The sequence below is a fragment of the Salmo salar genome, chromosome 03 (genome assembly GCF_965601325.2).
Source record: "Salmo salar chromosome 03, fSalSal1, whole genome shotgun sequence".
NCBI classification, from domain to species: Eukaryota; Metazoa; Chordata; class Actinopteri; order Salmoniformes; family Salmonidae; genus Salmo; species Salmo salar.
The window spans coordinates 16,650,002-16,676,107 of record NC_138293.1 but is presented as its reverse complement, the minus strand read 5'-3'; the positions used below and the strand labels follow the sequence as shown (position 1 = coordinate 16,676,107).

At 44.1% G+C, this 26,106-nt stretch overlaps 1 protein-coding gene across 1 annotated transcript in view; it reads left to right on the top strand.

Annotated features, from left to right (window-relative positions):
• The window catches only part of LOC106599045 (calsyntenin-2), a 282,535-nt gene that overhangs the window by 194,854 nt on the left and 61,575 nt on the right, over nt 1-26,106 (top strand). The window contains exons 3-5 of the mRNA XM_014190100.3: nt 19,712-19,907; nt 21,317-21,525; nt 25,450-25,599. Coding sequence (XP_014045575.1) covers nt 19,712-19,907; nt 21,317-21,525; nt 25,450-25,599 — 555 coding nt within the window. The remainder of the gene's footprint in view (nt 1-19,711; nt 19,908-21,316; nt 21,526-25,449; nt 25,600-26,106) is intronic.

Sequence of the window (26,106 nt, the reverse complement as noted above, 5' to 3'; positions counted from 1 at the left end):
CATATTTCTTGCACTGTCTCTATGCACACTGACACTCCAACACACACAGTCATATACGATCATAATTTACGCTGTTGCTACTCTTTATCATATATCTGATGCCTAGTCACCTTCCCCCTATACATATCTACCTCCATCACTCCAGTATCCCTGTTACCTCACCCCTATACATATCTACCTCTATCACTCCAGTATCCCTGTTACCTTCCCCCTATACATATCTACCTCTATCACTCCAGTATCCCTGTTACCTTCCCCCTATACATATCTACCTCTATCACTCCAGTATCCCTGTTACCTTCCCCCTATACATATCTACCTCCATCACTCCAGTATCCCTGTTACCTTCCCCCTATACATATCTACCTCTATCACTCCAGTATCCCTGTTACCTTCCCCCTATACATATCTACCTCTATCACTCCAGTATCCCTGTTACCTTCCCCCTATACATATCTACCTCTATCACTCCAGTATCCCTGTTACCTTCCCCCTATACATATCTACCTCTATCACTCCAGTATCCCTGTTACCTTCCCCCTATACATATCTACCTCTATCACTCCAGTATCCCTGTTACCTTCCCCCTATACATATCTACCTCTATCACTCCAGTATCCCTGCTACCTTCCCCCTATACATATCTACCTCTATCACTCCAGTATCCCTGTTACCTTCCCCCTATACATATCTACCTCTATCACTCCAGTATCCCTGTTACCTTCCCCCTATACATATCTACCTCTATCACTCCAGTATCCCTGTTACCTTCCCCCTATACATATCTACCTCTATCACTCCAGTATCCCTGTTACCTTCCCCCTATACATATCTACCTCTATCACTCCAGTATCCCTGTCACCTTACCCCTATACATATCTACCTCCATCACTCCAGTATCCCTGTTACCTTCCCCCTATACATATCTACCTCTATCACTCCAGTATCCCTGTTACCTTCCCCCTATACATATCTACCTCTATCACTCCAGTATCCCTGTTACCTTCCCCCTATACATATCTACCTCTATCACTCCAGTATCCCTGTTACCTTCCCCCTATACATATCTACCTCTATCACTCCAGTATCCCTGCTACCTTCCCCCTATACATATCTACCTCTATCACTCCAGTATCCCTGTTACCTTCCCCCTATACATATCTACCTCTATCACTCCAGTATCCCTGTTACCTTCCCCCTATACATATCTACCTCTATCACTCCAGTATCCCTGTTACCTTCCCCCTATACATATCTACCTCTATCACTCCAGTATCCCTGTCCCCTTCCCCCTATACATATCTACCTCTATCACTCCAGTATCCCTGTTACCTTCCCCCTATACATATCTACCTCTATCACTCCAGTATCCCTGTTACCTTCCCCCTATACATATCTACCTCTATCACTCCAGTATCCCTGTTACCTCACCCCTATACATATCTACCTCTATCACTCCAGTATCCCTGTTACCTTCCCCCTATACATATCTACCTCTATCACTCCAGTATCCCTGTTACCTTCCCCCTATACATATCTACCTCTATCACTCCAGTATCCCTGCACATTGTAAATATGGTATTGGAACTGACCCTGTATATAGTCACCTCACCCCTATACACATCTACCTCCATCACTCCAGTATCCCTGCACATTGTAAATAGGGTATAGGAACTGACCCTGTATATAGTCACCTCACCCCTATACACATCTACCTCCATCACTCCAGTATCCCTGCACATTATAAATATGGTATAGGAACTGACCCTGTATATAGCTTCTTACTTTATCATGTTCTTTTTATTTCTATTTCTTGTGTGTTTTTGTTTTTCCTTGTTATTTTTAGTGCTACATTGATATTGAGTACTGCGTTGTTGGGTTTGGAACTTGCAAAAAGGCATTTTACAGTACTTGTGCACGTGACAATAAAAACGTGTGATTTTGTCTGCTTCTTCAATATCTGTGACCCCACTGCTGTATAGGGTCTCCAAATACCAGGCACCTGTACTAGTTTATCCTGAGAACCAACTTCATAGTAGATACTCCATGTTTACCAAATACCAGGAAACGGTTTGGTCTATCTCACAAGCAACTCACAGGCGACATCTTTTAGACATCTTTCCGACAGCCAGATAAACCATAACTCAACGGTGAGGCTTAGAACAGCACTCAGATAGCGATATTAATTTAAGGTGGCTTATGTTGGTGTCAGAGCCATAAATTAACAAAGGAAGACAAACCATCTGCCGTATGATTAGAACTGAATGTTCCACAACAATAACGTTCATATTTGCTTTTCAACTTATCAAACTCTGTAGCTACACTACATGACCAAAAGTATGTGGACACCTGCTCGTCGAACATCTCATTCCAAAATCATGGGCATTAATATGCTGCTATAAAAGCCTCCACTCTTCTGGAAAGGCTTTCCACTAGATGTCGGAACATTGTGCGGGGACTTGCTTCCATTTAGCCACAAGAGTATTAGTGAGTTTGTGTGACCTACCACTTCACGGCTAAACCGTTGTTGCTTCTAGACGTTTCCACTTCACAATAACCGCACTTACAGTTGACCATGGCAGCTCTAGCAGGGCAGGAATTTGACGAACTGACTTGTTGGAAAGTTGGCATCCTATGACGGTGCCACGTTGAAAGTCACTGAGCTCTTCAGTAAGGCCATTCTACTGCCAATGTTTGTCTATGGAGATTGCCTGGCTGTGTGCTCGATTTTATACACCTGTCAGCAACGGGTGTGGCTGAAATAGCCGAATCCACTTATTTGAAGGGGTGTCTACATACTTTTGTATGTATAGTGTATATCTCTCTGAATGTGGATGGTGTGGGTGTTGTGGGAACTAGACACACCAGGCCACATAGCACAGAAATCCTCCATCCCTCTGAAGGACACATAAAAGCAATATCTCAGAGTCGCTTTCTGATGATATGACCTACTATCTGCTGAAGAGCAAATAGAGGTAATATATATACACACAGTTATCCAAGTCTGACTTGAACGGACCTTGGTGTCTTGGATCTTCGGCACTGAATGCTCGTTCTGCAGTTGCAGTACCGTATATCACATTTTCTGTCATTATGAATGCGATTAGTATTCTGTCGTTGGATTGGCTGTGGTGTAATTCTCCCATGATGCCCTAGTAGTCCCTGTTGAGTGAGACTGATGAAGACAATCAAATGAGGCTGACCTTCAGTGATATTTGGCTGACCTTTTGGCTGTCCTTTACCTCTGTGACAAGGGGGACCTCACAATGAAGTTGTATTGGTATTGGTATTGGTCCAAATTGGTTGTATATTGCTGCCTAGGGACTGCAGATAGACAGCTTGATAGCTAACATTAGCGCTACATGGAGACATGGCATGGTCCTTGACATATAATCAAATATGTATGAATACATACACGTATACTGACTGTACAAACATTAGGAACACCTTCCTAATATTGAGTTGCACCCCCCTTTTCCATCAGAACAGACTCAATTCTTCAGGGCATGGACTCTACAAGGTGTTGAAAGTGTTCCACAGGGATGCTGACCCATGTTGACTCCAATGCTTACCACAGTTGTGTCAAGTTGGCTGAATGTCCTTTGGGTGGTGGACCATTCTTTATACAGTGTGAAAAACCCAGCAGCGGTGCAGTTCTTGATACACTCAAACCGGTGCTCCTGGCACCTACTACCATACCCCATTCAAAGGCACTTAAATATTTTGTCTTGCCCATTTACCCTCTGAATGGCACACATACATAATACATGTCTCAATTGTTTCAAGGCTTACAAATCCTTCTTTAACCTGTCTCCTCCCCTTCATCTACACTGATTGAAGTGGATTTAACAAGTGACATAAATAAGGGATCATAGATTTCACCTAGATTCACCTGCTCAGTCTATGTCATGGAAAGAGCAATGTTTTGTACACTCAGTGTATATAATTAATTTAAAAGTCAAATAACTGGATGCAGAAATCACAGATTGCACCTTTAAAGACAGTGAATTAGGGGTGTTGAAGGGACTGGTAAAGATGATGCCCATCTACTGTGGTAAGGAGAAGACTGAGGCAGTAAAGGTACGGACTGTCTCCGCTCTGCCATTTCACCACGGTAAGTGGAACCTCCAGCTCCAAGGACCATGTTATATTTATGTTGAATGCTGTTGCATGCCCCCTTCCCAGCAGTCACATTTTATTAATTGCACATTTGCTATTAAATGTACAACACATAATGTCTCACTGGCATTTTGTAACGTTAAATATAATCGTGTTCCGTGCTACACATTCATTTAGCCTAGCAATACACCTTCCCAGCACCAATATTTCTCATGCAACACAGGTTCATTGACAGCACACATTTCTATCATACTAAGAACATCTAATAATGTCTCACGAACATGTTATGTTGACATATGGTCACATCCGGTGATACGCATCCATTTAGCCTAGCAATACATTCATGTAGGATGTTGTTCGTTTCAAACCTGCACCGCACATTCATATCCACCTTAGATGAGACAGATAAATAAACACGAATGACAGTAATATTACCCATTAAACATCATCACTGCTCTGTTATGACAAACATAAAGAGTCCCAAGATCACTAAAAATGACAGATTACACCACGCTACCGACTACATATCACAAAGTTCCCTAATGGATTCACACTGATTACTTCTCTGAAAGATGTTTCAGCCTTACCTTTCATATACCACACTTCTCTGCAACTGACAGTTATTGTGTCTGGTTAGTAAGAGTGCGTTGGCTCGTTTTTGCTTTGCTTATGTTTTCAAATATCAACTGTCATATCCAATCGATCCTGTTTTTGCCTCCCCATAGTCAGTCAAACATCTCGGGAAAATATTCAGAATAATTATAATGATGAAAGTATTGCAAAATGATTCTGCACCTGTCAAATAGTCTTATTCGTCGTATATATACGGGATACACATGGTACACAATGTCCAACAAAAATGCTTACATGCAGGCTCCTTCTCAACAATACAATAATAAGAAAATAAGAAAAGATAAGAATGCAAACATAAAGCAAATGGCTCAGTAGAATAGAATCAATATTTTAGCATAAGTATAATACAGGAAGGCACAATTTATAGTCCAATATTTACACGTGTTTTGGGGAAGGGAGGATTGGGGAGCAAGTGTTTATTGAATTGTGCAGTATACTGACAGACAATGACAGATAGAAGTGTACAAAGTGAGAGAGAGGGTTTCTCCATGCTCATTGCGCTGTCTATCTCTCTCTCCATCTCTAGGGCAGGACTTAAACGCTTGGTGAAGAAGTCGTTAATACCATCTGTTTCTATTAGTCTATAGAACACACAATCGTGCCATAGTCATTTGAAGTGGTTGGCTAGAAATCATTCTGACAGTGTTGATCAATTTTTTTAACAGCCTATTCATTTGCGTTCGCAGTTAGATATAATTATAGAGCTAACATTTCATCATGTTAGGCCTGTCTGCTGACACTCAGTCCACAGACAGGGACGGAAGCGCAGACGAGGTCATTGATATACTTTAAGGATACAATAGTAAAGCTTCTGTCTTTGGCCTTCTGTTGACAGGCAGAGCTTTGGGTTTTGCCTGACAACTGACGACTTCCGAATATGGATGCCGCAGTCCTGTCCACTACTTTAGACTCTAAACAATTCTTGAGTCATCACATTTGTCTGTTTTGACCTTTGTCAAATGACATTTGACCTACTCCAATGAGAACACATGTTGTTAGAGACACTTTGTTGTTTGATATTTATGTACTTGTACCATAAGAAGGTATCATAGCAAACAGCTCCGGGCTATAATTTGTTCTGGGAAACCGCTGATGAGAAAATGGCTTCAAGGCTATTGTTTGTAGTTAATTGCTACAGCACTTTGAATTGTTTTATTAACTCTAGATCAGTGCTGCTGTGAAAAATACTACGCTTCGAGGGGAGAAATGAACTCTTGGCAGATCTCTAGGAATGGAGTCAGATAGTAGAAAGTGTGTGTATCTTGAAGTTTAGAAGTCTTTATGTGAATGCAGGTGTAGAGTGTATGTTTTGATGTGTGTGCTTGGTGTGTATGCGAGGGCCCATCCACTGACTCCTATGTGTCATTTTGTCATTCAGCAGTTGTCACATCCTCTCACACCCCTGCCTGTTGTGGTCGAGTGGGCTGCACCTCTGGCTGCAGTCACTGGCCTGGTGTGTGTTTGTGTGTGTGTTCATGCGAGTGGGTACACTCTTAGAAAAAAGGGCTCCAAAAGGGTTCTTCGGCTGTCTCCATAAGAGAACCTGTTTCGTGCCAGGTAGAACTCTTTTGGGTTCCAAGTAGAACCCTTTTGGGTTCCAGGTTGAACCTTATGTGGGAAGGGTTTTATATGGAACTCAAAAAGGTTCTACCTGTCACTAAAAAGGGTTCTTCAAAGGGTTCTCCTATGGGGACAGCCGAATAACCCTTTTAGGTTCTAGAGTGTGTAAGATCTGGCATGCGTCAGCAATACCTGGACAGAGGAACACTTATTAACATACATAAGATGCTGTATATAAGAAGAGATAAATAATATTTGTCCAGCCGTTGCTGCTATGCTTGCAGATGTGCACAATATACTGCGACCCTAATCAAAAAGTATTCAAAAACTGCAAACTAAAAAAACGTAGGTAGGTTTTTGTAACATTTAAACTTAAAACAGGTTTTTATTTTTTCAGGCTGTGGATCACCGGTGTGGTTGAGTGCAGCATTGCTGTATGGTGTGCTCGCCAGCCTAGGCTATTGCTCAATTGTTACTGTAATAGACCTACATGTTTCCCTTTTTGTATGGTGTTTTGTTGCAAGTTTAGATTTTTGGTTATTCATTGTCAAGCTTTAAAAACCAAAGACAGACTGCAACATTTTAGTAGCCTAGGACTGTGACATGTGTCTGTGCACTTTCCCTCTGCTACGGGACACATGTAAGCAGTGCAACTGATGTTGAATACACCACTGGGAGCACATCAGGCTGCATTATATAAAGTAGATGACTCATCTGTTATACTTGCATGTGAATTTTTTATCAAATAACTTGACAACCAAGATGGCATTTTCTGTAGTACAGCAATGGCCTTACAAAAAACGATGTGAAATTGCATTTTCACACGTGAAACCATATTTTTACGTGTATTACATTTAGAGTTCCCATGTTAACACCACCTTTACACAGAATAACTTTCACCTGACATGTGAATTGCAGTGTCACATGTGGAATTTTCAGTTTTACATGTTAAGAACTTTCACGTGAGAATTAGATATGCAGGTTCACATTTAAGAAAAGTCACCATGTGAAAATCTCACTTTCACGTGAATTGCAAAATAAACTCAGCAAAAAAAGAAATGTCCTCTCACTGTCAACTGCGTTTATTTTCAGCAAACTTAACATGTGTAAATATTTGTATGTACATAACCAGATTCATCAACTGAGACTTAAACTGAACAAGTTCCACAGACATGTGACTAACAGAAATGGAATAATGTGTCCCTGAACAAGGGGGGGGTCAAAATCAAAAGTTACAGTCAGTATCTGGTGTGGCCACCAGCTGCATTAAGTACTGCAGTGCATCTCCTCCTCATGGACTGCACCAGATTTGCCAGTTCTTGCTGTGAGATGTTACCCCACTCTTCCACCAAGGCACCTGCAAGTTCCCGGACATTTCTGGGGGGAATGGCCCTAGCCCTCACCCTCCGATCCAACAGGTCCCAGACGTGCTCAATGGGATTGAGATCCGGCCTCTTTGCTGGCCATGGCAGAACACTGACATTTCTGTCTTGCAGGAATTCACGCACAGAACGAGCAGTATGGCTGGTGGCATTGTCAAGCTGGAGGGTCATGTCAGGATGAGCCTGCAGGATGGGTACCACATGAGGGAGAAGGATGTCTTCCCTGTAACGCACAGCGTTGGGATTGCCTGCAATGACAACAAGCTCAGTCCGAAGATGCTGTTACATGCCGCCCCAGACCATGACGGACCCTCCACCTCGAAATCAATCCCGCTCCAGAGTACAGGCCTCGGTGTAACGCTCATTCCTTTGATGGTGGGTTTGTGCCCATAGGCGACGTTGTTGCCGGTGATGTCTGGTGAGGACCTGCCTTACAACAGGCCTACAAGCCCTCAGTCCAGCCTCTCTCAGCCTATTGCGGACAGTCTGAGCACTGATGGAGGGATTGTGCATTCCTGATGTAACTTGGCCAGTTGTTGTTGCTGTCCCGCAGGTGTGATGTTCGGATGTACCGTTCCTGTGCAGGTGTTGTTACACGTGGTCTGCCACTGCGAGGACGATCAGCTGTCCATCCTGTCTCCCTGTAGCGCTGTCTTAGGCATCTCACAGTATGGACATTGCAATTTATTGCCCTAGCCACATCTGCAGTCCTCATGCCTCATTGCAGCATGCCTAAGGCACGTTCACGGCAGATGAGCAGGGACCCTGGGCATCTATCTTCTGGTGTTTTTCAGAGTCAGTAGAAAGGCCTCTCTAGTGTCCTAAGTTTTCATAACTGTGACCTTAATTGCCTGCCGTTTGTAAGCTGTGTCTTAACAACCGTTCCACAGGTGCATGTTCATTAATTGTTTATGGTTCATTGAACAAGCATTGGAAACAGTATTTAAACCCTTTACAATGAAGATCTGTGAAGTTATTTTGATTTTTATGAACTATCTTTGAAAGACAGGGTCCTGAAAAAGGAATGTGAAATGTCAGAATAATAGTAGAGAGAGTGATTTATTTCAGCTTTTATTTCTTTCATCACATTCCCAGTGGGTCAGAAGTTTACATTCACTCAATTAGTATTTCGTAGCATTGCCTATAAATTGTTTAACTTGGGTCAAACGTTTCAGGTAGCCTCCCACAAGCTTCCCACAATAAGTTGGGTGAATTTTGGCCCATTCCTCCTCACAGAGCTGGTGTAATGGAGTCAGGTTTGTAGGCCTCCTTGCGCTCACACACTTTTTCAGGTCTGCCCACAAATTTTCTATAGGATTGAGGTCAGGGCTTTGTGATGGCCACTCCAATACCTTGACTTTGTTGTCCTTAAGCCATTTTGCCACAACTTTGGAAGAATGCTTGGGGTCATTGTCCATTTGGAAGACCCATTTGCAACCAAGCTTTAACTTCCTGACTGATGTCTTGAGATGTTGCTTCAATATACCCACATCATTTTCCATCCTCATGATGCCATCTATTTTGTGAAGTGCACCAGTCCCACCTGCAGCAAAGCACCCCCACAACATGATGCTGCCACCTCCATGCTTCACGGTTGGGATGGTGTTCTTCGGCTTGCAAGCATCCCCATTTTTCCTCCAAACATAACGATGGTCATTATGGCTAAACAGTTCTATTTTGTTTCATCAGACCAGAGGACATTTCTCCAAAAAGTACGATCTTTGTCCCCATGTTCAATTGCAAACCGTAGTCTGGCTTGTTTATGGCGGATTTGAACCAGTGGCTTCTTCCTTGCTGAGCGGCCTTTCAGGTTATGTCGACATAGGACTCGTTTTACTGTGGATATAGATACTTTTGTACCTGTTTCCTCCAGCATCTTCACAAGGTCCTTGGCTGTTGTTCTGGGATTGATTTGCACTTTTCTCACCAAAGTACGTTAATCTCTAGGAGACAAAACGCGTCTCCTTACTGAGCAGTATGACGGCTGCGTGGTCCCTTGGTGTTTATACTTGCATACTATTGTTTGTACAGATAAACGTAGTACCTTCAGGCATTTGGAAATTGCTCCCAAGTATGAACCAGACTTGTGGAGGGCTACAATTTTCTTTCTGAGGTCTTGGATGATTTCTTTTGATTTCCCGATGATGAAAAGGAAAGAGGCACACCTCCAATTGACTCAAATGATGTCCATTAGCCTATCAGAAGCTTCTAAAGCCATGACATAATTTTCTGGAATGTTCCAAGCTGTTTAAAGGCACAGTCAATAGTGTATGTAAACTTCTCACCCACTGGAATGGTGATACAGTAAATTATAAATGAAATAATCTGTCTGTAAACAATTCCTGGAAAAATTACTTGTGTCATGTACAAAGTAGATGTCCTAACCGACTTGCCAAAACGATAACGATAACAAGAAATTTGTGGAGTGGTTGAAAAATGAGTTTGAATGACTCCAACCTAAGTGTATGTAAACTTCCAACTTCAACTGTATATATATATATATATATATATATATATATATATATATATATATATATATATATATATATATATATATATATATATATAGTGTGTGTGTGTGTGTGTGTGTGTGTGTGTGTGTGTGTGTGTGTGTGTGTGTGTATATATATATATATATACACACGAGGGAAAAACACATGAAAAATTAACATGTGGAACTTCACGTGTCCGAAAGCCATGTCTCTGACTCACGTCAAAATTGCACGTGAAAAAAAAATACAAAAGGATGTTGTTTGCTGTTTACATGTGAAAATCTCACTTTCACATGTGGAATTGCAAGTGGATGTGAAAATCATTTAAAAAATGAGGGATAAATACATATAGAATATACGTGAACATTTCACGTGAAAATAAATCAATTAGAATGTTGTTTTTTCACATTAAATTTTTCACATGACTTGTTCACACGTTCTGAAAACCATGTTATTTTTGTTACGTGTTTTTTTCGCAGTCACGGGTGCCGACACTTGGTATCGACATGTTTGAACTTTTGATTTGGTAGAAAAATCGGTCAGTGCCAAGGAAAACAGTTGTGATGCTGCAAATATTTGGTTGGCTTGTGGAGCTGTGTGTGTGTCTGGGAGGAGGGCTGTGTGTGTGTCTGGGAGGAGGGGTGTGTGTGGGTCTGGGAGGAGGGCTGTGTGTGTGTCTGGGAGGAGGGCTGTGTGTGGGTCTGGGAGGAGGGGTGTGTGTGGGTCTGGGAGGAGGGCTGTGTGTGGGTCTGGGAGGAGGGCTGTGTGTGGGTCTGGGAGGAGGGCTGTGTGTGGGTCTGGGAGGAGGGGTGTGTGTGGGTCTGGGAGGAGGGCTGTGTGTGGGTCTGGGAGGAGGGCTGTGTGTGGGTCTGGGAGGAGGGCTGTGTGTGGGTCTGGGAGGAGGGCTGTGTGTGGGTCTGGGAGGAGGGGTGTGTGTGGGTCTGGGAGGAGGGCTGTGTGTGGATCTGGGAGGAGGGCTGTGTGTGGGTCTGGGAGGAGGGGTGTGAGTGTGTGGCAATGAACAGCCTTTGGCGCGCAGCACGTTGGCAGTGCCTGCTGAGACCTCTTGGCTTGGCATGCTGTAAGGAGTAACTCTGGCTGATAGTCTGTTTGGCCAGCAGCAACCAGTTACATATAGACTGTCTGATGAAGCGCCAGCCTGTTGGTGCTGCTGCCCACTGCCAGTGAAGTATTACTGGATGAACACAGAGCTGAGACTGAATGAATGGTGAGGAAATTGAGATACATTAGTAGATGCCTCGCCGGGCACTCAAGATTACCATATGTGAAAATTATATTTATAGAAGATAAGACGATCAAATGAGTAAAGGATTTTGGGTGTGAGTGATGCATTTGTTTCGGTTTTCTCCTAATTGACGTGCAGGTGACAAAATAGGAACTTAGTCCATAACTCAACAGTGTAGGTAATTGCATTTAGTGTTCACTAGTGGCCATCTCAGAATCAAATCAGATTTTATTTGTCACGTGCCGAATACAACTGGTGTAGACTTTACAGTGAAATGCTTACAAGCCCATTGCCAACAATGCTGAGTTAAAAAGTATGAAAAATATTTGAGAAATAAAAAGGAGATAGTAACACAATAAAATAACAAGGCTATATACGAGGAGTACCGGTACTGAGTCAATGTGCAGGGGTACGAATGGTATCAAATGGTATCAAATACATGAAGTACGTGGTTTCCATGTGTTTGATGCCATTCCATGTGCTCCGTTCCAGCTATTATTTTGAGCCGTCCTCCCCTCAGCAGCCTCCACTGACATGTAGCTGGGAGTAAAAGTGACTAGGCAATCTGGATAGATAATAAACAGAGTAGCAGCAGCGTATGTGAAGAGTGTGAAATTGTGTCTGTGTATGAGTGTGTGTGTGTGATGTCAATATGCATGTGTGGGTGCGTGTATGTGTGTATGGTTTGGGTGTGTGAGCTTATGTAGTGTGTGTGTGTGTGTGTTTATGTGTGTGTGTTGGAGTGTCTGTGTAGTATGTGTGAGTGCATGGGTGGAGTCCAGTGAGTGTACATGGAGCCAGTGCAACAAACTAAAATATTACCATAAATAAATAAATAATAAAGGCGGTCAAGGTAAATATTCCAGGAACCATTTGATTAACTGTTCAGCAAGATTTCAGAAATCTGTTTGATGCAAATAAGTCACAGGCAACTATGGATACCCAGGAGGGACATGCGACATTCTACAATCCTGTCAACCCTAGTCACAGCAAATTACACAAGCCTAAACCTACACAAGTGTACACTGTACATTCCGTCTCTGCCTCTGTTGCAACCTAATCGCTGTTGGTTTCATTCCTCACCACAGCAGAGTTGTTTCCGGGCGATGGGCGTCCCAGAGCGAGGGGCTCCCGGTGTTCAGGAAACCCTGTCTCTGTGACCTCGTGACCACCGCAGATGTGGGAGCTGTCAGTGTGTACCCGCCACGGGGAAACCAAGCGGCTGTGGAGGCAGCAGGGTCAGTTGGGGCGGAGATGGAGAGATGAGGGAGGTAGAAAGAGAAAAAAGGAGAAATGGAAGGAAGTAGAGAGGGTAGAGATGAGAGGAGGATGCAGAGAGAGGAGGGGAATGTAGAGAGGGTAGAGATGAGAGGAGGATGCAGAGAGAGGAGGGGAATGTAGAGAGGGTAGAGATGAGAGGAGGATGCAGAGAGAGGAGGAGAATGTAGAGGGGTAGAGATGAGAGGAGGATGCAGAGAGAGGAGGAGAATGTAGAGAGGGTAGAGATGAGAGGAGGATGCAGAGAGAGGAGGGGAATGTAGAGAGGTAGAGATGAGAGGAGGATGCAGAGAGAGGAGGGGAATGTAGAGAGGGTAGAGATGAGAGGAGGATGCAGAGAGAGGAGGGGAATGTAGAAAGCAGGGGGTGGAGGGGGAGGGATGAGACGAGCAGAGCACCTGGGTGCCAACTTTAAGAGCTGAATAATTGATGCCCCCTGAGCAGAGGTCATCCAGAGAGGGAGGAGGACAGGCAAACAGGGGGACAGACTCAGGGGAGGCCTGCCAGGCACAGCTATTTATAGCTGCATTAACTCTCCCTTCTCTCCCTCTCTCTCTCTTTGTCTATATGTCTGACTCTCTTCCTCTGTCTCTCTTAAGTATCTGTCTTTTTCTCACCCTCATCCTTTTATGGCTTACTCTCACTGTCTATTTTCCCTCTCTCTTAGCTTTGTCTCTCTTCTCTTTCACTCTTTCCCCATTCGCTTGGCCTCTTTTCCTCTCCATACTTTCTGTCTTACATCTTCCTTTCCCATCTCTCTTTCCCTCCCTCCCTGTCCTATCCTCACCTCCTCTACCTCCCCTCTCTTCACGCTATAAATCAATGAGCTAGGTACCCAGGGCTCTCTCTCTCTTCCTGTCCTATCCTCACCTCCTCTACCTCCCCTCTCTTCATGCTATAAATCAATGAGCTAGGTACCCAGGGCTCTCTCTCTCTTCCTGTCCTATCCTCACCTCCTCTACCTCCCCTCTCTTCATGCTATAAATCAATGAGCTAGGTACCCAGGGCTCTCTCTCTCTTCCTGTCCTATCCTCACCTCCTCTACCTCCCCTCTCTTCATGCTATAAATCAATGAGCTAGGTACCCAGGGCTCTCTCTCTCTTTCCCTCCCTCCCTCCCTGTCCTATCCTCACCTCCTCTACCTTCCCTCTCTCCATGCTATAAATCAATGAGCTAGGTACCCAGGGCTCTCTCTCTCTTCCTGCATGCTTCAACTCCTGATTCACTCTGTCACGCCCGCTACCTCAGGCCCGACGATAATGATCATTTTGTTTGGCTTCAATGGGCTAAAACAGATTGTAATGAACAATGAACGCTAAACAAGCATAATTACATCATTTTTCCCTTACCATTATTCACAGTCTTCACGCATGAATTGCAAGGTAAGCTTTGTGTCAAAGTATTAAACTACCTAAGTCAACAGTTTGTCACGTTGTATAAATGATTGGTGACAGGCGCAGAAATACGTAATAGGGGGTTTTAATACTCTAACCAAAAATACAACATGCCATGAAAAGGCACGGGGACGAAGCCCAAAACAAACATGTATACAAAAACATAGGGATGTAACGCAAACAAAAGAGCGAGGTTAAACCTCTAATAAATACACGGGACGAGACCCGTAATAACAATATACGGGATGAGACCTGTAATAACAAGTGCACAACAATACACGGGACGAGACCTATAACGAGTACACAATACACGCAGCACGAAAGCCGAAACAACAAAGCACAGGTACTCACAAGACCAACGGACATGGGAACAATAACAGACAAAACAATGGTGAACAGAGGGCACATATATACAATTACTAACCAGGGGGAATGGGAACCACGTGTGCGTAATGAAACAGTTCAGTGACGCCTAGAGGCTGGTGATGTAGACCTCAGGAGCTGGTGCACGGAATGAGCAGCAGTACTGGGGGAATCCGAGACACAGTTAAAGTCATACTTGTCCTACAGTTGCTTCGCCATTGATTGTGATTTCAATTAACATCCAACCCAACTCCCCAGTTCCTTCTGCGTATTCAAGTCCTACGACTGTACTGGTGCAAGTACAACCATTGCATTGCATTGCATCCCCCGAAAGCCCCAGATAGAAAAAAGCCCCTGTGTTGTCATGTCCATTGAGAGAGAGAGAGAGAGAGAGAAGAGAGAGAGAGAGAGAGAGAGAGAGAGAGAGAGAGAGATGTCTGTGAAAGCTGTTTATTAGCTGCAGGGGTCACACGGTTGGCTCTGCTATCTCCCAAATGCAATTAGGAGGTCTGGTATCTTAATGAAAGAGTCCAATGGGATTCTAATGAATTGTCCACCATGACTGGCAATAAGCAATGCCCTTGGTGGTGAAGCCACAGCCAATACCTCACAACAATATGAATGACCAGAGGGGTTCTGCAGAAATGGTGGTGTAGGTTACTGTTATTGTGAGAAAGGAAAGGATAAGGTACTGCATGAGAAATGTCATAACATCATACATACGTAGCTTGATCCATAGTGTTGTTTTCAGGCTGTGTGTGTGTGTGTGTGTGTGTGTGCTACTTTAATAGGCCGTTGGATGGTGTGTGTTACAGCTCATTCAGGCTGTTGTGGAGTATATTCAAAACAACTCAAATCCAACTTTATTTGTCACATGCACCGAATACGACAAGTGTAGACCTTACCGTGAAATGCTTACTTACAAGCTCTTAACCAACAGTCCAGTTCAAGAAGAGTTTAGAAAATATTTACCAAATAAACTAAAGTAAAAAATAATAACAAATAACACAATAACGAGGTTATATACAGGGGGTATCGGTACCAAGTCAGCGTGCGGGGGTACAGGTTAGAGGTCATTTGTAGGTAGGGGTGAAGTGACTATGCATTGATAATAAACAGCGAGTAGCAGCAGTATACAAAACAAATGGGGGGGGGGGGGGGGGGGGGGCAAATGTAATAGTCCGGTGGCCATTTCATTAATTGTTCAGCAGTCTTATGACTTGGGGGTAGAAGCTGTTAAGGAGCCTTTTGGTCCTAGACTTGGCGCTCTGGTACCGCTTGCCGTGCGGTAGCAGAGAGAACAGTCTATGACTTGGGTGACTGGAGTCTCTGATAATTTTATGGGCTTTCCTCTGACCGCCTATTATATAGGTCCTGGATGGCAGGAAGCTTGGCCTCAGTGATGTACTGGGCCGTACGCACTACCCTCTGTAGCACCTTACGGTCAGATGCCGAGCAGTTGCCATACCAGGCGGTGGACCATGATAGATCGTTGGGGATGTGGACACCAAGGAACTTGAAACTCTCGACCCGCTCCACTACAGCCCCGTCGATGTTAATGGGGGCCTGTTTTCCTGTAGTCCATGATCAGCTCCTTAGTCTTGATCACGTTGAGGGAGAGGTTGTTGTCCTGGCACCACACTGCCAGTTACCTGACCTCCTCCCTATAGGCCGTCTCATCGTTGTCTGTGATCAGGCCTACCACTGTTGTGTCGTCAGCAAACTTAATGATGATGTTGGAGTCGTGTTTGGTCACGCAGTCCTAACACTTTAATTCAAAATCTAACTTGTCATAACTCCCATAGCAACTAGCAACTGTAATGTGTAAGTTTGACCTATCCACTAGCAATCCGCTAGTAGTCCATCCTTCATTGGGCCGCTCGTTATCCAGACACACAGTAGAAAAACATATCACAAATCAACAGAAAGCTAAAGAAGAGCTCAGAGAAAACCCTTAACCTCTTCATCTTCCTCTTCCTCATTCTCCCGCCTCTGTGTCAGATCACTGTTTTGTGAGTGTGTGAGCGCTAGCAGCAGGTCATTAGCGACGAGAGTCATAATCCAGTGAGTAATTAAAGAAAGGGGGCGAGGGTTCGTCTGAGAGCGCTAGATCACTAGCTGAGAGGCGAGAGAATCAGCAAATCAACTATAAGCCTTCCGATAGGGTCGCCAGGAGAGACCCGCTTTTTAATCAGCCACACACACACACACACACACACACACACACACACACACACACACACACACACACACACACACACACACACACCACACACACACACACACACACCACACACACACACACACACACACACACACACACACACACACACACACACACACACACACACACACACACACACCACACACACCACACACACAAACTCCACCATCATCATGATGAGACAAAACACACACCACGAGAGGGAATTGAACGTGACATTTGATTAAAAGGAGGATAATTAACGTGGTGGATGAAGTAATCTGTTTCTAAGTAGGGAAAGGGGATGATTTTGGGGGTCACTGTCCTAGACAGATGCCCATAGGCTGTGTTTACACAGGCAGCCCAATTCTGATCTTTTTTCACTAATTGGTCTTTTGACCAATCACATCAGGACTTTTCACATCAGATATTTTTCATAGCTCGTCTGATTGGTCAAAAGACCAATGCATGAACAAATATCAGTATTGGGCTGCCTGTGTAAACACAGCCTTAGAAGGCCAGATGGGCAAGCTCAGGGTTTGCACCAACTTTCAGGGATTAAACAGAAAACGACTTGGTTTTGATATTTCAGAGGTTCAATAGGAGGTGAGCGTGGAATACACCTGGCACAGAGAAAGCAATGCTCTTTTCCAGCTCAAATTCTTTCAATAGAGATTCAATATGCTCTATTTGATTGACTTTTCTCTGAATCATTTTAGCTGACTCCCACACTTCCCACCAAACTATAGCACTGTTTCACATTTACTGTGAAAACATCCACTTCCTGTAAGATATATGCCAAAGAGATCAGGTCCAAAATGGTGAGATTCAGATAAATAGCTGACTATTAGAGCTCATCTCCCAGCAGTGCTTGTGAGAGGCAATCTAATTGCTGTTCAAGAGAGATTCAAGGTGCTCTTATGCTGACATGATAAGAAACTTCTTCCCTGAAATCTGTCTGTCTTTACCATTTACATCGTCTCTCTCACTGCGCCCGTCGATACGTTCCCTTACCCAGAAAAATACATTTGTGCCCAACCAGATGGAGCGGGAAACGGCATCAGACCCAAACTACTCAGTGAAAATGTTTTTATTTTATTCCAAGTACTCTGTACATTTCTGTATTTTATATATAGTGTATGATTGTTTTTGTTATTTTCATATTGTCTCCCCCTTCCTCCCTCTCCATCTAACTAAATATTTGGACGGCGCTGGATGTGCAGAGCCTTGATGTGCTTATCTTTCCCCTCGCACACCTCCCACAGTGTTTGGATTATTATTTTCTCCCTCTGCGCACCTCGCCGCCTATTGTGGTGGCCGTTTAATTTCGATAAGGCATTGAAATATAGAGGGGAAATTTAAACCGCAAGCCCAGGCAGCAGCACGGACAGGCGGACCGCAGAGGGTAAATTGTTATTTCACCATTACGGATGGAGAGAGAACTGAATGGGTGGAATGAGTTCTAAAAAAAAAAGAGAGAGAAAGAGCGAGGGATGGAAAATGGAGAGAGAGAGAGAGACAGAGAGAGAGAGAGAGACAGAGAGAGACAGAGAGAGAGAGAGAGAGAATATGTTTGGCTTATCAGAGCTTGGCAGTGGGGCTTGTGCACACAAGGGATAGCCCTGGCACTTTTTGTTCCTGACGTCCTGCTGGGATTTAGGTGATATCAGTTGTCACGGGGTCAGGGGCGCGAGGCTTTTCCCTTAAGGCCATTTCCCCAAATCCCTGAAAAGAACACTCACAGAAAGATAGAGACAGTTCCAGAATCAGAAACCTGTAAAAAAAAAAAAAAAAGCTAAAAGAGCAAAACAAAATGTCTATTTGTGAGTTGGTGTAGCTTATCTGTACTTATTTCCTTCTTGACTACACCTGGTACACCTGGTACACCTGGTACACCTGGTACACCTGGTACACATGGTACACCTGGTACACAGGCCCCTACTTAATTTCTGTCACTGAGATATGCTGACAAAGATCATTGTGTTCAGCAGTGTGACTGACTCAATTATGAGGTGATGTTTCAACAAGTTCATGAACAATGTGTATTGCCCAATATTGCATTGCCTCTGAACAAGTTGAGGATATTGTAGGGAGGATTGGAGGGATTTGTGAACCTACTACACCAAGAGGTTTGGAAGTCTTACAAGATCACCAAGTGTTGGTCCAATGGACTTGGTTTACCACCCTACCCCATCACCAAGAAAGTGTTCTCCAGTGTTTCTCTTAAAAGACCCTCACACAACTCTTGCTGTGCCACCAATGGTAGCAAACGGTTTGTCAATCCCACTTCTGACACCAGTGTAGTGAATGTGGGAAGCAGTCAGTAGCAAGACTTGAACCAGAGACCCTGACAAGGCAAGCACACACTCTGTGTCACAACTACGCTCTGTGTCACAACTACACTCTGTGTCACAACTACACTCTGTGTCACAACTACACTCTGTGTCATAAGGGAGGTCGTGCTTAAATATGACAATTTCAATCTGACTCATTCAACAAGGTAAAACTATTTTTTACAGCAAACGATTGTATAAAGTTACTCATGTTCAGCAGACAATTCAACTTCAGTTGAACTTGATTATCACACCACTTGTGCTATTAAAAGCTGAGATAGAAAACCAGCATGAACTCTCGTATATCTCCTATTGGAGACCATTAGACTTAAAAACTTTCTTTTTCTGGAAGGTGGCCTGGAGAGAGGACTATCGAAAAACTAAGCAAACACAAATTGCATTTCCTTCTCCCTGTCTGGCCTGGCACGACATGATGCCACCGAGGCAATTACAACTGCAGAACCGAGGCAATTACAACTGCAGAACGCACACACAGTCTCTTAGCAGCTCAGCTGTTTTTTTGCCACCATCTCTTAAAACATACACAATGTCCTCGACAACAGTCTTTAGAGTGGCGTCATGCAGAGACATTTCCAGGTCTGATCTGTAAATAGGTTGACACACTTTTAATCCTTTCTCTCTACCTTGTTTCCTCTCCACCCCTCTTGTCCTCCTCCTCCTCTTCCATCTCCTCCTCCTCTTGTTCAGGGGAGATCTGTGCATTTAAGATCCACGGGCAGGAGGCCCCGTTCGAGGCGGTGGTCCTGAACAGGACGTCAGGGGAGGGGGTCCTGAGGGCCAAGGGCCCGGTGGACTGTGAGACCCAGAAGGAGTACACCTTCATCATCCAGGCCTACGACTGTGGGGCGGAGGCCAGTGGAGCCAGCTGGAAGAAGTCACATAAGTAAGGAAGGGTGTGTCGGTTTCGGGGGTTGGTGTGTGTGTGTGTTGGAGGGAATGTCGGAGGGTGTGTGTGTGTGTGCCTGTATCTTTGTGTAATGTGTGTGTGTGTGTGTGTGATCGATTTTTGTAAAAATGATGCATTACACAAGCAAACTGATATTTCCCTACATGCCCATGCTACGTGTACAGTATGTGGGTCCTACAGTTGTTCTCAATACTATGGTCGTAGACAGTGACAGATCACATCCACTGTGTAATACCTAGTCACAGCTGAGACTTGCTCAATGTTCAGCTCGTGGGATGTTTTTAATTAATAAGGGCCTGAAGGATCCTTATGAGCCAGACAGTTGTGGACAACCGCAAATCAAGCCCTATATCCCTGCTCTGATGAAGTGCTATTGAAAGCTGTTGTCTAGGGCAACGACTAAGGCGGATACTGTCACACAGAGAGAGAGAGCGGTATGAGAGAGAGGGAGGGATTTCACAGCTTGGGCATCTTTGATGAATGTCTCTTAACATAGAGAGATGATACTGTGTGTGTGTGTGTGTGTGTGTGTGTGTGTGTGTGTGTGTGTGTGTGTGTGTGTGTGTGTGTGTGTGTGTGTGTGTGTGTGTGTGTGTGTGTGTGTGTGTGTGTGTGTGTGTGTGTGTGTGTGTGTGTGTGTGTGTGTGTGTGTGTGTGTGTGTGTGTGTGCCTCAGCTAAGCAGCATCACTGCAGGACATTCTAAGTAGGTCTCATTAAGTGAATGTCTTTAATTAGGAAGACATGCTACAGCAACAGACCCACCATCGCTTCTTGTCACACAAGGTCATTGTCAGGTTGAGTTTGAGAAACTGGACTTATATAAATAATACTAAGATATTGAAAATATGTCTTGTTATGTTCAGCCCTTTAGTGTTGTTTGGGGATTGTTTTACATAGTACAAAGAAGAGGCCCTGAACCAACCTAGATGTAGTGGCGATATCTCTCATTCGCTCCGAGGCAAAAAAAATTGCATCACTACCAACCTTTTTTACAGTACAACTGTCAGTGAAAAACAGGATTTGACTTTGTCTGTACAGTATGCTCTCATGTTTCTCTCTCTCTTGTTCTCTCAGCTGGTAATGAGATTATGAGCAGATTTATATTGTATGTTATGGTTTGTTGTTTCTGTTTTTGAGAGTTTAGAAGGGGTTTGGGTTTGAAGACGTTGAGTATTTTGTAATCATTGGTTACTTATTTTGTCATGTTGGAAGAAAGAGCATCAAAGATATCGGTCTTACTGCCACTCTCTCTCTCTCTCTCTCTCTCTCTCTCTCTCTCTCCCGCTCTCTGTCGCTCTCTCTTTCTCTCGCTCTCTCTCTCTCTCTCTCTCTCTCTCTCTCTCTCCCGCTCTCTGTCGCTCTCTCTTTCTCTCGCTCTCTCCAGGGCCGTGGTTCACATCCAGGTGGATGATGTAAATGAGTTTTCTCCTGTGTTCCGGGAGCCTATGTACCACGCTTCAGCAATGGAAGGGAAGATCTATGACAGCATCCTGCAGGTAGAGGCCTGGGACCAGGACTGTTCCCCGCAGTACAGCCAGATCTGCAACTATGACATCGTCACCTCCGACACGCCCTTTGCCATCGACCGCAACGGTCAGTGACCTCTAACCCCCATCCCCTGACCGCACAACCTGCAGGTCAAAAGGCACAAGTATCCTCATCTACTCCTGACTTTGCATTAGAGGTCAAATAATTGTGTCTCTCTCCACACACTCTTCATTCAGGAAACAATGTAAACTCTGTCACAGCGGTCAACTTGGTTACACTTTACTTTCCGTAACAGCAATGACACAAACTGTTCCTCAGGCCATCAAATTGGCTAGGCATCATTTTTATACAGTCACCATCAGAAGTTTGTATCTAGATCGAGTTACAGTCAGTACACATGGCCCATGCGGAAATTGAACCCACAAAGTTGCTGTTGCCAGAATTCTTCTCCAACCCACTGAACTTAGTTCATTCTATTCAAAGTACATCTCTCACACCATTTGTCAGTGTGCTGTATTCATGGACTTTTCAAATGCTTCTCCATTCATCCTCTGATCAGAGTGCAGTGCTATACAGAGTGATCTGAAACTGGATCCAGCTCTGTGTTATCAGCGGGAAAACAAGGACGAGTGGAGCGGACAGGCCAAAATGACATCAGATACTCCACAGCTTGCCATCTCTGCTAGCCTCTCTCATCCCGCTCTCCTCTCTCCCTTTTTCTTCCTTCCTCCCTCTCTCTTCCTCCCTCTCTCTTTCTCTCTCCATCCCCACCTCCTTTCTTTTCTATCTCTCTGTTTGTTTCCCTCTCTCTCTTTCTTAATGTCTTCCTCCCTGTCTGGTACCTCTGATGTCCACTGGCACGGCTCAGGCGCCTCTGTGACCCCCAGGGGACAGCAGGTTGGCACTTTCATGGCTCCCGCATGCCATGCCAGCTCCACGGCTGCCAGTCGCCTTGCCTCCTATGGCCCTCCCAGGCTCTGCAGTGTGACTGGCACTTGTGGTGATCAAATAGAGCTGAGCGTAGTGATGCTTGGGGGCCGCCAGAGTGTGTTTTGTACCGAGGGGCTTCTGGCTCCATCATTAACCGTGGATCAGAGGCCTGAGTAAGTTATTAAATAAAACAGGCCTGTCTGCCCTCTGTAGCTCAGGGAGAGAAGGAGAGAGATGGAGTGAGTGAGGAGGGGAGAGACTAACCACTGGAACACATGAACAGAGCACAACTCAGGATATAAAGAAGTACTTTTAATCATGTCTCTCCACCAGTTGGTAAATTTCCCATTACACCGTTTTTATAAAAATGTGTTCAATAACCCTGTTGGAGTAAAAAGTCTATCTAATGTAGTTTTGTTAGATATACACCTCATTTGTAACCTACAGTATACCCTGCCTGGGTCAGGTTCTATCGTGGTATTAGATGTATCACAGTTGCATGTATTGCATTCAATCAAAGAAAACACAATGCCATCTCTCCTCACTTCCCTAAAGTGTCATTTAGGGTAGAATCCATACAACTCATTGTTGTCAATGGGAGATTTCCACAAAATAAGGAGTTGTGCATGGATCCAGTCCATTGAGACCAGTGTAACCACCACCACAGCCATTGCGGTGGAACTACAGTACAGTGTTTCATCTGAATAAAAGCCTCCTTTTGATTCACTGCATGACATGAATCAACACAATCAGTGCCAACAACATACCACTCCACTAACGCTCCGACCCAGATTCACAGAAGGATGTGAGAGACTGAGATATCCTCCTTTTCCAGGGAACATCATGTTCGTAGTGCCCATCTGGGAGTGGCGCTGTCCAGGTTTGAGGGCTCACACTGCTCCTGACCTCTCCTCTCTTCTCCTCTCCTGTCCTCTCCGCTGTCTCCTTTACAGCATCAGGACCATAGAGATACAACTATAAAGAGGCTGAACTCATAAGTCCCCAAACCATAATTCCTCTCTAGTGCTCTATCTCTATGATCCAAACCCAGGCACACTCTCAGACAACCAAACTGACTCTAGAGGCTGCTAGCGAGTACACTGAAAATAGAACAAATTTAGGGAAGGTGGGAAAACAAATTCAAACTCAGTTTGGACACACCTATTCATTCCAGGTTTTTTTTTTTTTTTTTACTATTTTCTACATTGTAGAATAATAGTGAAGACATAAAAACTATGAAATAACAAACATGGATTCATGTAGTAACCAAAAAAGTGTTAAACAAATAAAAATATATGTTATATATCAGACTCTTCAAAACAGCCACCCTTTGCCTTGATGCATACTCTTTGCACACTCTTGGCATTCTCTCAACCAGTTTCATGAGGTAGTCAATGAGAATGCATTTAATTTAACAGGTGTGTCTTGTTAAAAGTTCATTTGTGGACATTTCTTTCCTTCTTCATGCGTTTGAGCCAATCAGTTGTGTTGTGACAAGGTGGGGGAGTATACAGAAGATAGCCCTATTTGGTAAAAGACCAAGTCCATATTATGGCAAGAACAGCTCAAATAGGCAAAGAGAAATGACAGTCCATCATTACTTTAAGACATTAAGGTCAGTCAATCTGGAAAATTTCAAGAACTTTGAAAGTTTTGTCAAGTGCAGTTGTAAAAACAATCAAGCGCTGTGATGAAAATGGCTCTCATGAGGACCGCCACAGGAAAGGAAGAACCAGAGTTACCTCTGCTGCAGAGGATAATTCATTAGAGTTACCAGCCTCGGAAATTGCAGCCCAAATAAATGCTTCACAGAGTTCAATTAACAGACACATCTCAACATCAACTGTTCAGAGGAGACTGCATGAATCAGGCCTTCATTACATTGGTTGAATTGCTGCAAAGAAACCACTACTAAAGGACACCAATAAGAAGAAGAGACTTGCTTGGGCCAAGAAACATGAGCAGTGGACATTAGACTGGTGGAAATCTGTCCTTTGGTCTGATGAGTCCAAATTTGAGATTGTTGGTTCCAACTGCCGTGTCTTTGTGAGACGCAGAGTAGGTGAACAGATTATCTCAGCATGTGTGGTTCCCACCATGAAGCATGGAGGAGGAGGTGTGATGGTCTGGGGGTGCTTTGCTGGTGACGCTGTCAGTGATTAATTTGTAATTCAAGGCACACTTAACCAGCATGGCTACCACATCATTCTGCAGCAATACGCCATCCCATCTGGTTTGCACTTAGTGGGACTATCATTTGTTTTTCAATAAGACAACGACCCAACACACCTCCAGGCTGTGTAAGAGCTATTTGACCAAGAAAGAGAGTGATGGAGTGCTGCATCAGATGACCTGGCCTCCACAATTACCTGACCTCAACCGACTTGAGATGGTTTGGGATGAATTGGACCGCAGAGTGAAAGAAAAGCAGCCAACAAGAGCTCAGCGTGAACTCCTTCAAGACTGTTGGAAAAGCATTCCAGGTGAAGCTGGTTAAGAGAATGCCAAGAGTGTGCAAAGCTGTCATCAAGGCAAAGGGTGGCTACTTTGAAGAATCTAAAATCTAAAATATATTTGGATTTGTTTAACACTTTTTTGGTTACTAAATGATTCCATGTGTGTTATTTCATAGTTTTGATGTCTTTACTATTATTCTACAAAATAGTAAAAATAAAGAAAAACCCTTGAATGAGTAGGTGTGTCCAAACTTTTGACTGGTACTGTATAAGGTACACTCTTAGAAAAAAAGGAGCTATCTAGAACCTAAAATGGTTGTTCCACTGTCCCCATAGGAGAACCCTTTGAAGAACCCTTTTAGGTTCCAGGTAGAACCATTCTGGTTCCAGATAGAACCCTTTTGGGTTCAATGTAGGACCGTTTCCACAGAGGGAAATGGAACCAAAAAGTGTTCTCCCTGAACCAAAAGGGTTTTAGAGTCTGACGAGCCTTGCAGATGTAGATGGCAAAGGAACTCAGTAAAATTTATTGTAAAAGAGGTTTATTCTTTGACTCCAGAAATACAATCTATTTGCAGAAGATATCAGTGACTATGATTTTCTTGAGTGCATCCATGTTTACATTTACATTTTCCTTCTCTAGGCAACATCAGAAACACGGCGCGTCTGAGCTACGACAAGAAGCAGCGCTACAAGGTCATGGTGACCGCCTTCGACTGCGGCCAGAAGAGGGCGACGGAGAGTGTGGCAGTGCACATCGACGTCAAGCCTGTCTGCAAACCTGGCTGGCAAGGTCAGTCTAATCAAAGGAGAAGTGCACACACTGCTTAGATCTGAGTTGCAGATCCCAAAAGATACTACTAACAGGTTGCTAATTATTTGATAAGTAGTGTGGATTCCCACATGTTAGAGGAACACTATTTATATTTTATTTATTTAACTAGGCAAGTCAGTTAAAAACAAATTCTTATTTTACAATGAAGGCCTACCCGGCCAAACCCTCCCCTACCCGGACAATTGTGCGCCGCCCTATGAGACTCCCAATCACGGCCAGTTGTGAAACAGCCCAGTATCGAACCAGGGTCTGTAGTGACACCTCTAGCACTAGGATGGAGTGCTTTAGACCGCTGCACCACTCGGGAGTATCTGGTGAAGAGCAGCAGAAATGGATTGCTTCCACTCAGATTGAAGGACATTTTAGGGGTGTTATCTAATTTTTTGCATATGAATATACCAGACAATCTACACAGCTGGTGAACAAGTCTACACAGCTGGTGAACAAGTCTACACGGCTGGTGAA